At 40.7% G+C, this 17,657-nt stretch overlaps 1 protein-coding gene and 1 pseudogene across 1 annotated transcript in view; both read left to right on the forward strand.

Moving 5' to 3' along the window:
* The window catches only part of LOC126412175 (cytochrome P450 4C1-like), a 43,907-nt gene extending 40,029 nt beyond the window's left edge, over positions 1-3,878 (forward strand). Inside the window, exon 12 of the mRNA XM_050081656.1 lies at positions 3,640-3,878. Within this exon, the coding sequence (XP_049937613.1) occupies positions 3,640-3,797 (158 nt within the window). The 3' untranslated portion in view covers positions 3,798-3,878. The remainder of the gene's footprint in view (positions 1-3,639) is intronic.
* A 6,285-nt stretch (positions 3,879-10,163) lies between these two features.
* Positions 10,164-14,765, forward strand: LOC126412978 (piggyBac transposable element-derived protein 4-like; annotated as a pseudogene).
* Positions 14,766-17,657: the final 2,892 nt, after the last annotated feature.

The raw sequence follows: 17,657 nt of genomic DNA on the forward strand, positions 1-17,657 counted from the left end.
GACGTCTTCCCCAAATACGAGATACGTTATACATTGTATTAATTAGTCCCATGTTGGACATCTACGTATGTAGTACACACCTTTACGAAACTTTAGGAACTTATTTATTGGTGATGGATTTATTATGTTTTCCACCTTAAATGGCTAACTTACATTAATGATATTTATGGATCATTAACACAGTACCTAAATGTGACATTTTTGATCAATAATAGTATTAGGTACATCAATTGGAAGGATGTAATTATAGTAAAATACAACTACTTCATACTTATGAAATATATCTACGTTTACCGTGGCGAAACTGATGGCAGGTACACACTAAACAGTGACTTACTTATTTTGAATCCAAAATAAGAGACACCTAACCATGATACACCATAACTAATTTGAGGCAAATAACACTGCCATTCTAGTAATAATTAATCACAGGGTCACTTTACTCTTTAGTACATCATCCAAAACTTCTTTCCATGATACACTGAAATTGGAGATAAAACAATAATATGTGCACCCTAGTAAAACTTATCAGAGTGTGACTTTACTAGTTGTTACTATTACTTTCAGACAACCAGAACTTTGGCAGGGTGACTTGTACTCCGGTTAATTAACTTATTCTAATTTTTTTCACAACTAGGGTCTTTCTACTCTATTGAAGGCTTTCCTGTGATCAATGAACTTTAATTGTGTTTCTGGTCAAATTAACTATGTTTTTCAATAGTTTCCAAAGGTTTCCTTATTATAAATATATTATCATTGCATAAATTTTCCTAAAGGGTGATTGTTCTTACAAAGAACAATATATACATTTAACCAAAACACAATTTCACTATATCTGTATATAAGACAATGACAATGGCTTTCACAAGGAAGAATCCAGTCAGATCGAAAATGAGAAAATGTTAGAACACTTGAGTTATCTAGGATGTGATACTGACTTCAACAATGACAAAGACATTTTAGAAGAAGGTTAATAATTTTCAAGCTGTCTTCTCTATATAATTACGGCTATACATACTCCTGGATATGGTTCGAAATCATGAACAGAAACGAAAACAGAAGAATCACGCATATAGGCAGCAGAAGTGAAGCTCACGAGATATGTAAGGAATTATAATAAAATGGTTAAAATAAAGAATGAAACAATAAGATTAGATTTAAAATTCGTTTCAGCTACTGACAAGGTAGCAGAAAATAGAAATAAGTGGAAGGATCATGTTGATAGAACGACAGAAATTAGATTGCCAAAGAAAGTAACGGCCGATCACAAAGCGATAATAAGACGAACATCTGAAGAGGTGGATGGATGATAGAGCCTGGAACAGACGACTACAATACCTAACTATTGGAAGGAGATGATGGTTATGATGAAAGCATTAATTTATTTCAACAAATTGGCGATATGTGCGGCTCTGAACAAATTATGGTTTTCATACTGTGTAAATAGAACGGTATCTGCTCCAGCAGCTGGTTGCGCTGCACGTGTTGCAGCCTAACTAGGCAAGGCTAGAATAGTAATAGCTATGTTGCCCATCGAAGCTTGCATTCAGAACCAGTGCCTTGACCGACATTCAGGCAGACATTGAAATGGTTCGTGGTAGTTTCCTCGGCTTACCTACTGGATACTAGCATGCGGTAGCAAACCCGAGGAGGCTATCAAGAATTATTACTCTGGGAAAGTCAAAGCAATCGCAGTAAACTGCTTCAAGTTGGGTTTGGTAGCGAAGTGTCCCCTACGTTGTTGGTCGACAATATATCCTAAAGGCATATGATTTGTTTGATTGACCTGTTCAGAGCCTTCATTTAGGCGTTTGAATTACGTGTTGGTCAGTTGCTTCTGAAAAAAAAAAAAAAAAAAGAAAAGTTCTGTCTGGAAGCTTTTCAGATTATTACATTGTTTGCAAATACCTCCCCTTGAATCTGCAAGTTTCCATATTTTGTGAAAACGCAAATCTCCCAATCCTTGGGCTCGTATTCTGTGTAACAGGTCCCTTCTGTAACTACAAAGCTGCACTAGGAGGCTTCCTCAGGAGAATATTTTCTGGCGACATGCTTTGTTGACAGTCTTTCTCACCTTTCTTCATACTCTCTCTTCATTTCGGCACTTAAGGGGATTCGTCCCTGAACCGACGACTTTTTTAAACTTCTCTTCCCCCTCACAGTAATACTGATCTCAAAGGCACAAGTAGCTCAAATTTTGTAAAAATAATTACCGATATTAGGCAAAGTATTTTTGAGAAAATCATTTACATGTGTATTATATTATGTTGTTGACAAAAAAATTATAAAAGGCTAAAAAACAACACTATATCACTGGCGTTCCATTTCCTTTGCTACCACTAACTCGACTGCTTAGGGAAACAGTCAGGCTACATACAACATTCAGGGAAGTATGTTATACATCCAGTTTAACCTTCTGATGCTAGTCTGTGAAAAATAACAAAATTTATTTTACTAAGAGAAGTATATATACAAATGAGGATTAATAAACACACGCATTAATCACCATATTTTATAAGTTTCAGAAAATAGTAGGCAGGGGAGATGTATAAGGTCCTTCTAATTATACGTGACAAGTTTGGTGAATTTAACTTCATTCATTTAAGAGGAAAGTGTACCTGAATGATAAAAATTCAGGTTTCCGGTAAATCGCAAAAGAGGATCTACAAACTTCTTAGCTTAGCGCTATGCTGTTTTAGAACATTCAAGTTGCATGTTCCTGTTAGTCACCTGTTTCTTTTTCCTCCATGCTCTTTCTCTTCTTTCCTTCATTTATCCTAGCTTCTGCAGCTCTCTCGGCTTCGGTTACTCTCAGCTGATCTGTAACAGTTTCCAGTATCCACTTCCCTATGCAGCGGCTTTAGGTAGGCTTAATAGTCTCCATAACAGCAAGAAATGATTGTGAATGTATTGTATGTCTGTACACCGAATTTCTGTAGGTGGCTGTTTAACCAAATGATAAGCAATTACTCGATGCTGCTTTGAGCTGCTTGGCTCGAAACAGCCGTTCGGAGTGAAATTTCTCTTTTCGGCATTTCTAACACAGGAAACCCATTCACTGTGTTTCATATTCCTAAAGCAAGAAGAAAATAAATAAGTCATAAGATCTTTGCTTACAAATACGCCACAGGTTTCTAGAAACGCCAATACTTAGTTTCCGATAGTCAGAGTCTTCTAGAATACGTCTGTGTTTACGATCTATATTTAAAAGCTGAAAAAGTAAATAAAAGAAGAAGGCATCAAGGATTCTGGCGCATTTTGAAATGACAGGGGGACATGGAACCTGTGCAACATTACGTTCAAACTAACTATACGAACAAACGGGAAATGAAAATATTTATAAACTATACATTGTTTGTAATTGACAAGAAATGCACTTTTGTATAGAGCAGACGTATTTTTGTCAAACTGTTGGTCCTTTTCACGCCTAGTTTCCCCTAACTTTCAACGTCCTTCTTTACTACAGATACTAGAGTTTCACATTCATAAAAAGCATGTTGGTTTCAATGGTAGTGAACAGACTCTTGTGCTATCTGGTACTGCTAAATTACACATACCAAACGCTCAATTTTTTAAAGTAAGGTTAAAGTAAAATATCGATTAGTACCATTTTGGCCAATTATTATGGGATTTTTGCAGGTCAGAGGTTCGCCATCCTGGAAGAGAAGACAGTGCTGTCGTACATCTTACGCAATTTCCGTATAGAGACGGTGGAGAAACTGGAGGACCTGAGGGCGGTGGGTGAGCTGGTGCTGAGGCCAATCAACGGCGTCTTCGTCCGTCTGATGCCGCGGTAGAGAGGAAGACACTGGATCACAATTCATACGCACCAATTTTCTAGTCCTTAGCTTTAAGTTCTGTAAATAAAGTGCTGTAAAGTATAGCAATAAATAAACTCTTCTATATTTACAATATTTTCTGGCCAACAAATATTAATACAATAGTGATTTGAAGTTTGGTAAATTTCCGTGAAAGAATGGATCATTTTTGTTGTACCTTCGTAGTTGGTAAGGTTACTTATTCCAAGAATCGTATAAAAAACTTCAAAAATTTACAACGCTCAGTTCGTTTTTGACAGCCACCTGAATTTATCTGCGTGTCGACAGCGATCAAAAATGGAGAACGCCGAGTTTCACACTGTTATTAAATGTTTGGTTGACTGATCTGACCTTGTAACATCAACTAAAACGGCCTTGCTCTGTTGGTACTGCGAACGGCTGAAAGCAAGGGGAAACTACAGCCGTAATTATTCTTGAGTGCCTGCAGCTCTATTGTATAGTTAAATGATGGCATCCTCTCGGGTGAAATATTCCGAAGGCAAAACAGTCGGATCTCCGGGTGGGGATTACTCAGACGGACGTCGTAAACAGGGGAAACAAAACTGGCGTTCTACGGGTCGGAGGGTGAAATATCAGATCCCTTAATCGAGCAGGTGGGTTAGAAAATTTAAAAAGGAAAATGGATAGGTTAAAGTTAGATATAGTGGGAATTAGTGAAGGTCGGTTGCAGGAGAAACAGAACTTCTGGCCAGGTGAATAAAGGGTTATAAATACAAAATCAAAGAGTGGTAATACAGGGGTAGGTTTAATAATGAGAAAAACGATAGGAACGCGAATAAGCTACTATGAACAGTACAGTGAACGCATTACTATAGCGAAGACAGATACGAAGCCCACACCCACCACAGTAGTGCAAGTTTATATGCCAACCAGCTCCGCAGATGAGAGAAGGTTGTATACTTGGAAGAGACCTGCAGACACAGGACGATTTAAGATTGAGTACATCATGGTTAGACAGAGATTTAAGAAGCATATTTAAAAACTAAGATATTTCCTGATGCAGATGTGGACTCCGACTATAATTTATTGGTCATGAACTGCAGATTAAAACTGATGAAACTGTAAGAAGGTAGCAATTTAAGGAGATGGGACCTGGATAATCTGAAAGAAACAGAGGTTGTAGAGTGTTTCAGAGGGAGCATTAGGGAACGATTGACAAAAACAGAGGAAAGGAAAACGTTAGATGAAGGATTCGTAGCGTTGAGAAAAGAAATATTGAAGACAGAAAATGATCAAGTAGGTAAAAAGAGGAGACCTAGTAGAAATCCTTGGGTAACACAAGAGGTATTGATTTTAATCGATGAAAGGATAAAATATAAATACGCAGTAAGAGAATCAGGCGAAAGAGAACACAAACGTCAAAAAAATGGAAACGACACGAAGTGCGAAATGGATGAGCAGGAACGGCTAGAGGACAAATGCAAGGATGCAGAAGCATATATCACTAGGGTAACATATATACTGCCTACAGGAAAATTAAACAGACCTTTAGAGAAAGGAGAACCATCTGTATGAATATCAAGGACTCAGGTGGAAAACCAGTCCTAACCAAAGAAGGAAAAGCAGGAGGGTGAAAGGAGTATATAGAGGGTCTACACAAGGGAAATGTACTTGAGGGCAATATTATACAAATGGAAGAGGACATAGAGAAAGATGAGAGGGAGACATGATACTGCGTGAAGAATTTGGCAAAGTACTCAAAAACTTAAGTCGAAACAAGGCCCTGGGAGTAGACCACATATCGTTAGAGCTACTAATAGCCTTGGGAGAGCCAGCCATGACAAAAATCTCTTCCATCTGGTGGGCAAGATGTATGAGACAGGCGAAATACCCCCAGACTTCAAGAAGAATTTAATAATCCCAATTCCAAGACAACAGGTACTGACAGGTGTGAAAATTACTGAACCATCAGTTTAATAAGTCACGGCTGCCATGTACTAATATCAGTCTTTTACAGGGGAATGGAAAAACTAGTAGAAGCCGACATTGGGGAAGATCAGTTTTGATTCCCAAGACATGTAGGAACACGCTATACAATACTGAGTCTACGAATTCACATAGATGATAGGTTAACGAAAGGTAAATCTACCTCTATAGCAATTGTAGACTTAGTGAAATCCTTTGAAAATGTTGATTAGAACACTATTTTTCAAATTCTAAAGGTGGCAGAAGTAAAACACAGGGACCGAAAGGCAATTTACAAGTTATACAGAAATCAGACGGCAGTTATAACAGTCGAGGGGCACCAAGGGAAGCAGTGGTTGGGAAGGGAGTAAGGCAGCGTTGTAGCTTATGCCGGAAGTTATTCAATCTGTATATTGAGCAAGCAGTAAAGGAAACAAAAGAAAAATTTGGAGGAGGTTTGCCGAGGACATTGTAAATCTGTCAAAGTCAGAAAACAACTTAGAAGAGCAGTTGAACAGAATAAACAGTATCCTGAAAGGAGAATATGAGACGAACATCAATAAAAGCAAAACGAAGATAATGGAATGTAGTTGAATTAAATCAGGTGATACTGAGGGTATTAGATTAGGAAATGAGACACTTAAAGTAGTTAATGAGTTTTGCTATTTGGGGAGCAAAATAACTGATGATGGTCGGAGTAAGGCGGCGGGGAGGGGAGGGGGGGCGGGGGTGTCGGAAAGGTAAAATCGTAGAGTCAGACCAAGAGATGAATACAGCAAGCAGATCAAGAGGGATGTAGATTGCAGTACCTACTTGGAGATGAAGTGGCTTGCAGAGGATAGAGTAGCATGGAGAGCTGCACCAAATCAGGCTTTGGACTGTAGAGCACAACATCTACGTTAAATGGTTCAGATGGCTCTGGGCGCTATGGGGCTTAACATCTGTGGTCATCAGTCCCCTAGAACGTAGAACTACTTAACCCTAACTAACCTAAGGACATCACACACATCCATGCCCGAGGCAGGATTCGAACCTGCGACCGTAGCGGTCGCGCGGTTCCAGACTGAAGCGCCTAGTACCGCTCGGCCACATTGGCCGGCAACGTTAAATGTTTTCATTCGAAGTGTCGGGCTGCCGTACAGATCAAAACAGAAGTGAATGAAGTTCACCCGAGCTCTGCACCTCACTTAAGACCATTTGCTTTTGTATTAATGAATTTAAACCTGTTTGGACAAGCACTGAAGAAGAATCACGCTCCAGCCATCCAACTGAGGTCACCACAAAGGAAACCATTGACGGAATCAATGATATTTTTATTCAAGACCACCGAATAAAAATTCGCGACATTGCTGATGCTGTAGGCATCTCAGTTGAGAGAGTGCGTAATATGCAGCATGGGAAATTGGCTATCAAGGAGCTGTGTCCGAGGTGAGGGACGGGATTGCTCAGTCGACCAGATCGATCCGGCGTAATATTTCAACAATATGTCTGAGAATGTTGAATCGTAGTCTGTAAGACTTTTTGCGTCGATCTGTGACTTTTGATGAAATCTGGATCTATTATTACTGACCAGAGACAAATAGCAGTCAGAACAATGGACAAAGTCTGATGAAAGCGCACCAAAGAAAGCAAGCTGGTAAGGTTATGATGCTGTTTTTTTGGTGTTCACAAGAAATAACCATCATAGGTCACGTGGAAAAAGGCAGAACCATAATTGGTCCCTATTATGCTTCATTGTTGGATCGTTTGAAACTTCCGTTGGCCGAAAAAAAAACCAAGGTTGACACACAAAAGTGCTCTTTCATTAGGGTAAGGCACAAGCCCACACATAAGTAATTACAAAGGCGAAAGTGCATGAACTGGGCTTTGAATTGGTTCCGCTTTCATCCTATTCGCCAAATGTAGCCCAAGAAGACGTCTTCCTTTTTTCAAACTTCAAACTTCGGTTTGCTGGGAAGGAACTGTCATTAAGTGAGGAAATGACAGTTGTATCAACAAGTATTTTGCAAAATTTGATAGGACCTATTTTTTCGATGAGAAAGCTGGAGAATTACTTAAGAAAGTGTATATCCCCCAAAGAAACCTATTTCGAGGAGTTAACATTTCTTCTCACTTTTTTCTCCAGATTTATCAAACCACCCTCATACAACATAAGCCGCGGAATTTTTACAGCTGGGAAAAGTTAACGTCCCGAATCAGCAGATATTGGCACTTGAATTTCCAGGCATTCAGAGTTTATTGTAGCATGCTGTTGGTGACACCTGATAATAGCATGAGGCAATTCATAGTGTTCCAGACGTCATAGGCATTCGTAGCACAGAGATCCAGAGGATTTTTTCCCTAGTCTGTAACCTGCAGTGAAAGACTGCAGACAGAATACAAAGTCCCGGCAGCAGTACAGCGGGGGAACGACGAATTCGCGAGTACAGAAGAATGGAGCGATCTCATATTCAGAGGCCAATGGCAATGGCCGTTAGAAGGAGAAGCCTTGGCTTTGAAGGCGATGATCTGCTTTAGGTGGTTAACTTCAGAGAGAAAACTTTGGACGATAAAATGCTGTTAAATGGCATTGGAGAAGATGTGCGACATTTTTCTTTGACTGCTACAGAAGAAATTAGATGGGAATTCGCCATGCAGTTATGAAAACTCCTATCGTATGAAGCAACATAACCTCCACAGGAAGTCACCGAGAAAATCCAGAAGTTATAATACCAAGACCGCCAAAGGCAATGCGACGCTACTGTTACCTCGTGCCCCTGTACCGCTAAAATGTATGCTTTGTCGCGGGACTCTGAAAATCGCGACCCCACACAATGAGTGTAGTGGAAAAGTTGAGCATCCCTGGATTGTTCTTCGTTATGGGAAATATTAATCAAGTGACTAAAGCTAAATATTTGTGTTGACCCAGACTATATGACTTCCTCAACGTTCATAGAGAAGGTGTACTATTGCGACCTATAGTAAGCAATATTGGTGCTACTAAATATGATTTGGCAGAACACCTTGCCACATTATGGAGACGATTTGTGGTAAATGTTCGCTCCACATTTGCATCTCGACAGAATTCGCAGCTAGACCTGGACCCGTAATCTGAGTAATATAGATTAGTTCGTTGGTCATGATGTAATCTCTCTATTTAGAAGGCTCATACCACAGACAACATGTAAGCAAGTAGCAACAAATTCCAGTCATCACAGCCTTATTCCAGCATATCTTTTCTCTAACTGTTTCATGGTATCTATATTTATTACAGGAAACTTTGTGGAAAGAGCCCTTGAATCAGCAGCTCTGAAATTGTTTTAGTAGGTATGCTGATGACACTTTCATAGTATGGCCACGTGAGAAGGACAAATTAACGCAGTTTCAACACCATCTCAAATCCGTTTGCAAAAACACCTAGTTTTGCCATGGAATCAGAAAAACATATCTGTCTGTCATTCTTGTATACTCACCCCTCAAGCTGGGAGCCGAGTACGTACTCGCGCGCTGCGAGTGTCCGATCCGGCGGCATCCCGACCACGTACTCGTCAGTTGCAGTACCGGAGGTAAAACTGTATTGCTTTGCCATCTGTTGACAACAGTCGATGCTACTTCGTCAGCTAACTACAGTCATATCTGTACTGCTCTGCTTCTAAGATCTTTATCACGAAGTGAGGCAGTCGGGAGAAATATATTTTATCATACAGTCCGAACGACACTCTCAAACGCAAAACGATGCAGCCAAACACTTCGCGCGATCTTACTTCAGAGCAAATTCTCGCAATTCTCAATGAACCAACGAATGGTTTAGATAGTATAAATGACAGCGGGAGTGATCTAGATGTTGACGATGAAAATGATTTTGACTGTTTGGAAGAAACGGCGGACAGTGACGATGACATTGAAAGTAAAACGCGCACGGAATTAAGAAGACTGGAAATTGCAAGAAGCTGATAGCTCTTATGTCTCTTTGAAAACACCAGTCGTTGGTAAATGTGGACCTTTGATACAGGTAAATTTTGCAGCTAAAACGTTCAAGCTTTATTTCGGTGAAACTATCGTAGAAACAATCGTGTGTGAAACTATCCGTTGTGCTGCAGATTGTATACAAAAACAGACTGTTCTACAACCTCGTCCTAGGCTACGTAACTTGGTAGATAATGACAAAGATGAGCTTTGTGTGATTTTTGCCCTGCAGATGTTGATGGGAATTATTCAGAAGCCATCCATAAAGTCGTAGTTCAGCAAGCATCTGCTTTTGAACACGTCGATTTTTTACCAGAGTGTGCAACAAGACAGGTTTGAGCTACTTTGCAGATTCCTTCATTTTGTGAAGAATGAAGAACTGATTACATTTGAAGGCAATAAGAGATGTTCAAGTTGGGTTCCGTCATTCAGCACTTGAATCATACATTTAGAAATACATACAACATGGGATAAAACATTGCTGTTGATGAATCTCTTACGTTATGGAAAGGGAGGCTGGCAATAAAAACCTATCTACCTCTAAAATCAGCAAAGTTTGGTATAAAGTCCTATGAGATCTGCGAAACTTCAACAGGTTATTTAAGGCGATTTATTATTTATGCAGGAAGTTCCACAGAAATAGAAACGAAATTTCTTTTTGCAGATACCCTGAAAACCAGTCAGATTGTAGTGAAGCTTGTTGAGCCTCTTTTCAACTTAGGCCATACGCTCTGAATGGACAATTATTATAACAGCGTCCTTTTGTGCCACGTTTTGAAGGAAAGAGGTATGAATGTAGCTGGCACACTTCGTCTGAGTAGGAAGAATGTACCTGATGCCTTGAGACGCGCAAAACTGAAGAAAGGTGAACTCGTAGCATATCATTCACACGGCGTAATGGTACTGAAACGGATGGATAAAAAGCAGGTTGCCTTTACTTCTACGTTTCATAGTGATGCAGTTGTTACGGCAACCAAAAGGGGCAACGAGTTAAGAAAGCCTCAGTGCATGAAAGAGTACAATAGTTTTATGGGCGGTGTAGATTTGAAGGATCAGAAGCTACAACCTTTTCTCATGGAAATGAAGAAAGGAGTAAAGTGGTATATGAAAATGTTTAGAAGGCTGATGAATGTTGCAGTACACAATGCTTTTATTGTTTACAATGCTAGCGAAAAAACAACGGAAGAACTCTTATAAATTTCAGGCTTCTGCTCATAATACAATTCCTGGAAATTCACGGGAAGAATGTAACTTCACCTCGATGTGGGCGACCTTCAAAAACTTCTGTGCCTGAACGGCTCACAGCAAGGCATTTCATTGAGAAGATCCCACCCACAGAGAAGACGAGTAAGCCTACAAAGAGATGTGCAGTCTACTGCAAGAAGACGCGGAAACATAAGGAAACATCGTTCTGGTGCGAGGACTGTGGTGTAGGACTTTGTTTCGAAGATTGTTTCAAATTGTACCACACTCAAAATTTATATTAAGAGACAGTGTATGTTTTAATCATAATAAATATGTATTGATACCAATTCCTGAAATTTTCGTAAAATTTGAACAAGTAATTCCCATCCTAGAGCAATTTCGCTGAAACGCTGCATTCTGGAGCCAGCCAGCCATATAAAGTACCACCAGTAGGCTAGGCACGCGCCCGGAAACTACCGGCTTGAAGGGTTCAGATTAGATATAAGAATGATGATTCTCTGGGCCAGTCACCCGGAACTATACTTAGTCTTTGAGTTGACGTGAGTACGCTTAAGCCACTTGTACATAGAACGCACACAGTTTCCGTTTCTGAGGGCTGGCCTAAGCTGCTAGCTGGTCTAAGAGGAGTCCTAGGGGTAAAATGGATACCCAACGCAGCAAATCAACATGGAGTTATCAGTCAAAAGCCAGCAATCGGACAAATAGGACTGTATGCCGAGGAAAAAACGCACCTTTTCCTCCGTCTTTTGGCAACTTCTCACTCAAGACAAACCGGATCCTTTGGAAATTTAAAGTGAAGGTGGTTTTCCAGCATTTAAGATATCAGGTCTTCTTGGATCCATGAAGAATAACATAGTACTAGAAAAAGCTAGAGAACTCTAAATCTCTGGTCAATCTGATATTGCTTACAAAAGACAGAGAATGCGAAACATGGAAGAATGTTGAGTAGAACTCACATTGTTGCAAGCCATGAAGTCTGCCATTGTCGAAAACTGTATATCCACGAGACTTAAAATGGAACACAATCAAATAACAGTTTTGGGTACAGCGAATCCATTGTCCCAGTCCATCATCAAAGAGTTTGCGGAGATACACATCGCGGAAAGCATTACTCGAAGAGACAGCGGTTATCAAATAGCTAACACAAGATACCCTACTATTTCCACGATTCTCTCTCAGCGAAGACGATGGAGTCGTCCACAGCGAGCGGCAACCCACCAGAAAACTGTTTTGTATTTTCGTTATCGAGGGCCCTCCGTTCCGGCAGTGTGAACAGACTTGCAATTACAATCTCGACGCAAGAGTGAAATGCGTACAGCGCGCTAATAACTTGTGCCCTGTGGGTGACGGATGTTAGTCTTCTAAGGCCAGCCTGAATATGTCTGGTTGTTGTGTAAACGAAGTACCGTGCGTGGAAATAAACTACGAGGCGTATTCAATACCTCAGGAAAACTTCAAAAAATTTATTTGTTGTGCGTATATAGCATAGGAGGATGAATAAATGATTATATATGTAGATGGCGCTAAATTTAGTGTATAGAGCTTTCACTTGTGGCAGCAATAATGGCCCTAGCCCGACTCGGCACTGAGTCGGGCTGAGCTTGGATGACAGGTGAGGGTTCACCTTTCCAAACAACTTCGACTCTATGCCAAGTTTCATAAATCGCAGTTACTTGTGACTGGTGAGGTACGAGGCTCAAGGAAACCACTGTCAGAAGTTATCACCGAGGGAGAGTTTTTGGACAACGTGCGGACTAGGCAACAGACTAACGCCTCCTAGGTCACTGAAGCATGAGCAATTTCGAGAGTTTCTAACTATAGCATCCTTGAGACGTCGATGATAGGTCACAACCATTGGCCTTCATTAGTCGAAAATCTTACGGGTGCTGTCCAATTGCCGGCTATGGGAACCAGACGTGATCCTATGGCAGTCTGTACCATTATAAGAGATGATTAGCGTGTATGACGATGATGAATGCAGTCTGGCAACACCCGTTCTCCTCGGAGCCTGTGCACATAGGTCTGTCCTCGTGGTGTTGTATTCAGAACGAGGACTCGTCTAGGAAGACTACGTGGCGAAACTTCTCCGCTACTGTGTCCAGTGTTATCATTACCCGCGTCAATGTGCACGAACCTCATTCTGCTGCTCAGTTCCGTCAAGTGAAGCCCCAACAGCGGTCACCGCAGAAAGTCCACAGTGCTCCATATGTCATTGTACTGTGTGTGTGGATACTAGTCTTGCTGCAGACAAGCTCACGTTTCTAACTGAAGGGAAATGATGTGAATGTAAAATCTTTCACAGCCAAGTGAACGGATGGTCTGTCCTCTCAGGCGCCCTGTGCCATTGAGATCCTGCATGGCGTAGAGTGTTGCCTCCTCCCCCTGAATCCATCGTTTCGTGGGTTGCCGGCGGACTCGAGCCACGCGGCTGCTACCATCGATTTCCAGCACGTGCTGGTTGACTTTTCTCTTTGTTACGGTAGGCATAACACGATCTCCTCACAGTCTATATTCAGAAGCTATTTCTGGACGAGAAACCCGCTTTGTAATCTTTCCTTATACACAGTATGGAGGTGACATTAGTCCTGCCTACTTTCTGTGGTTATCCTGAAATGTGATCATTTGTATATCACAGTATGTAGGACATCTCATTCCATTTCCACAGCTGTTACATGTTAGCTTCATGATGTTGCAAGCCGGCCGAAGTGGCCGTGCGGTTAAAGGCGCTGCAGTCTGGAACCGCAAGACCGCTACGGTCGCAGGTTCGAATCCTGCCTCGGGCATGGATGTTTGTGATGTCCTTAGGTTAGTTAGGTTTAACTAGTTCTAAGTTCTAGGGGACTAATGACCTCAGCAGTTGAGTCCCATAGTGCTCAGAGCCATTTGAACCATTTTTTGATGTTGCAAATCTGGTAGGCAGCGATTTGTAAACTATTTTCAATTATTGAATAATTGAAACAAGCTGACAGTTGAAGCGGCCCTTGGCGCACGTGCTTCTCGCATCCACAATGGCCAATAGGATCATAAGATTTTGTTTATGTTACTATGGCAACGTCCCAGTGTTCCTGTAGGGCTGGGCAATCGCTGCTTTCAGTCAGTGGTGCTGTATGCTTCGTTCATGTCACTATGATTACGTTTGCTTTGGCATTAATTCTATGAGATTCTTGCAGTGTGTGTGGAAAATAGCTTCCTATAGTGCAGAGAAGAGGACTTTTGAAAAAGGAGCTACGCTGGTTGGTTGGTTGGTACATTTGGGAGAGTGGACCAAACAGCGACGTCCTTGGTCCCATCGGATTATGAAAGGATGGGGATGGAAGTCGGCCATCCCCATTCAAAAAAAAAAAAAAAAAAAAAAAACTGGTATTTTCCTGAAGCGATTTAGGGAAATCACGGAAAACCTTAATGAGGGTGGCCGAACGCGGATTTGAACTGTAATCCTCCCGAAGGTGAGACGAGTATGCCAATCACTGCATCACCTCGCTCGGTGGGATTTCAAGAGCGTGAATTTATGTACAGACTGCATGTTTACTTTGAAAGGGAAACAGGCAATAGTAGGTCTTTGATACCAGTGAATAAAGTGACTGGCAGGGTGGCAGAGGCACTGAACATCTCTCTACAGAGACAGAAAGACAGTCCCGAATGGTCAAGAGGATGCCAGTTCAACTGGGAGTCTGTTATTGTGTAGCCTAGAAAGTCAAGAAGAGATTGTGTTGTGTGACTGAAACAGACAACTTTGAAGGAAATGCTATCAGGGCAGGCATATATGCATACTACAGCAGGAAAGAGTGCCTGATATTTAAAAAGTTGATGACATCACCGTCGGGCAGTGTTTCGTTCACAGGCAGATCGACAAGTCTGCCTGTTGTTTGAAAAAAATATGGCTTCCGGCGGAAAAAGTTCTCAGGTAGAAAGGTACTAATGGAACTCGGAGACGGTTGTGTCATGGAGATGTCGTGAATTTGCATGGAGAGAAGCCGCATCAGGAGAGGTCGCAGCTGACCCTGGACGTTCTAGTAGCGCCAGAGGAGATTTTGGTACTAATCGAAGTTTTTTGGTAAGTTGTCTTTTTTGCCGCTCGTAGCTGTTGCTTGCTTGCGCACTGGAAGGAATTTGTCAGATGTGTGTACTCATAAATTGCAAGTAATATTCATATCTTTGTTGTGACCAAATACTTGATTATTGATTGTAGACATTGTGGAATAATAAACTTTTTGGTAATCAAACTGTCGAAGTCTGAGTAAAGTTTGTCAGTGTATCAATCTTCAGTTTTCAGTTTACAGGAAATTAAAAGTTTCTATTGATTCCTCTCATTGTTGTTTCACACTGCCTAAGGCTTGTTGACTAAATCCCTCCAAATAATTAAATTTCTGTAAAAATAAAGCAAAGGAATAGTTGCGTTAGTAGTCATGGCCATGCATTGCACTCTGCATCGATCGCCGTAGTCATTTTGCATTATTTTAGCATGATCGTGGATACGGTATATTTATGCAATTGCAGCGGCAAGGCGAGGTAAGTTGTTGGATGCGAGCAAGAGCATTCCAGGGTAATTGTTAGGAGAAGTTAAAGAATATTTTTAAAATCACAGTCAGTTACTAGAGAATTTATTTTTCAGGATTTATGGGAAGTGTAATTAATTTCTGTTTTTTTTTTTTCTTTATCACAATACTGATATGTCCGATAGTAGGCGGTTCCAGAAAATGTTTGAATACTAATTCGTCTGAATAGGGGAGTTCTACACATCATATTTTATAATAACTATAATAAAGTTTAATTAGGCTCCTTATTGTTTTTAGAGAAAAAGTATAGATAACGATAACATCGTCAGAAATAGAGCTTCACAAATTTCCGTATGTCTTCCACTAGACTAATTATAATTTCAATATTTGATAGAAAACTTTCAACTTTTACAATTATTGACAGTACAACTTTCAGTGAACAACGCACTGTACCATTCTATACATTTAAATAAGGTACCACCGGCTGGTGCAAGGAGAGACGAAATGGTGAGCTGGTTGAAAGATAATAACATAGCCTTTGAGCAGAATATGTGGAAGCAGAACTGGAATTAGTGAAACAATATAAGCCACAGAAGACGCAATAAGTAACTGATACGTTAGCAGAGAACCACGGCTACAAGGTATACGTCTTCCACGCTACCACAGCGATTACAACGCTATTGAACTTAACTGGGCTCGAATAAAAGCAGATGTCGTGGAGCGAAACATTATTTTGGTGCGTAAGTTCGTAGCATTTTTGTTTTGTATGTTGGTATTTATTTATCGGTTGTCATTTTTTATTTGTAATTTACTGTTGCTATTTCAGTTTACATATTGTCAAATTGTCATTTGGCGGTAGTGAGTGGAACTGTGGATGCTAGAAAATTGAGTAACAAATGGAGAAATCTCAACATTTTCAACATATTCTTCTGTTTGAGTTCCATAGATGGATGACAACAGGGAAGACAGACAGAAACATCTGCGCCGTGCATGGGGATAATGCCACTCGACAGAGCATGGAAAGAAAATGATTTTCCATTTTAAGGACGATCGTTTTGACATTAGTGACTCTCCACGTTCAGGAAGACCTTCAGGGTTAGATGAAATCATTTAAATGCATAATTCGCAATGATTCACGTCAGTGTATTCGAGAACTGGAAAATGTAATGAACTGTGATCATAATACCATCGTGTGAGATTTGCCTGCAATGGGGAAGGTTCATAAATCTGGTGTATGGATATCGGATGCTCTAAGCCAAAATCACAAAAATCAGCTGGTGTTCGTATGTGCATCTCTGCGAGCTCGTCATCAACTGGCTCGTGAACAACGCCTACCATTCCTGATCTGTAACATTGCTGGTCTCGAGAAATGGTGTCTTTAGACTAACATAAGAAAAAGAAATGAATGGTTTAGACCAAACAAAGCAGCAACTCTCCGTACAAAAGCTAATGTTACGCATCTCGTGGAACAGCGACTGCGCGGTGTACTATGAATGGATTCCCTGAGGTACAACCATCACTGCTGGCGTTTATTGTCAACAGCTGAGACGCCTAGGAGACGCAACCCCAGAACAAAGACCATGAAGACTGCGTGAAGTGATGCTGCTTCATGATAAGGTCCGCCCGCATACTGATAGGCTGACAAAAAGAAAAATTTAGGAGTTGGGTTCGGAATTCATTTCACACCCCCTTACTCACCTGATCTTCCACCCTCGGCATTTCACCTTTTCCGCTCGCTATCGGACAATCATCAAGAAACTTCCTTTCAGGATGAAAACGCGCCCCAAAAATGGCGCGCGATGAATTATTCGCCTCAAAACCACATGATTTCTACAGTTTCGGAATCGAAAAGTAAGCCCAGCGTTGGGATATTATTGTAAATAGTGATAGAGAACGTATTATTAATGACTGAAGTCTCTGTTATGTGCATCCGTGCGTTATGGAGAAACGCCACGAATTTATGCACTAGGACTGTTGATACATGTAAAAATATCGGAATGTGATACATAGATATTGAAAAAATGTCATTATCGGTACTCGATATGTTGAAAAAAAGTATGGATATATCAACGGAAAAAATATCGACGTAACGGCCTATAAAAATATCGGATGAACGTTGTAAATATATATTGCCAATTTTAGAGCTATATATATTTACGTGCTGCTTTATTCTTAGATATTCTGTATATCAACAAGGTAGCAGCCTGCTTATCCCCCTTAGAGCCAGAACTGAAAGGAAAACGATGCACGTTCACGCTTGCCGATA

This window comes from Schistocerca serialis, chromosome 7 (assembly GCF_023864345.2).
Source record: "Schistocerca serialis cubense isolate TAMUIC-IGC-003099 chromosome 7, iqSchSeri2.2, whole genome shotgun sequence".
In the NCBI taxonomy this organism is placed as follows: domain Eukaryota; kingdom Metazoa; phylum Arthropoda; class Insecta; order Orthoptera; family Acrididae; genus Schistocerca; species Schistocerca serialis.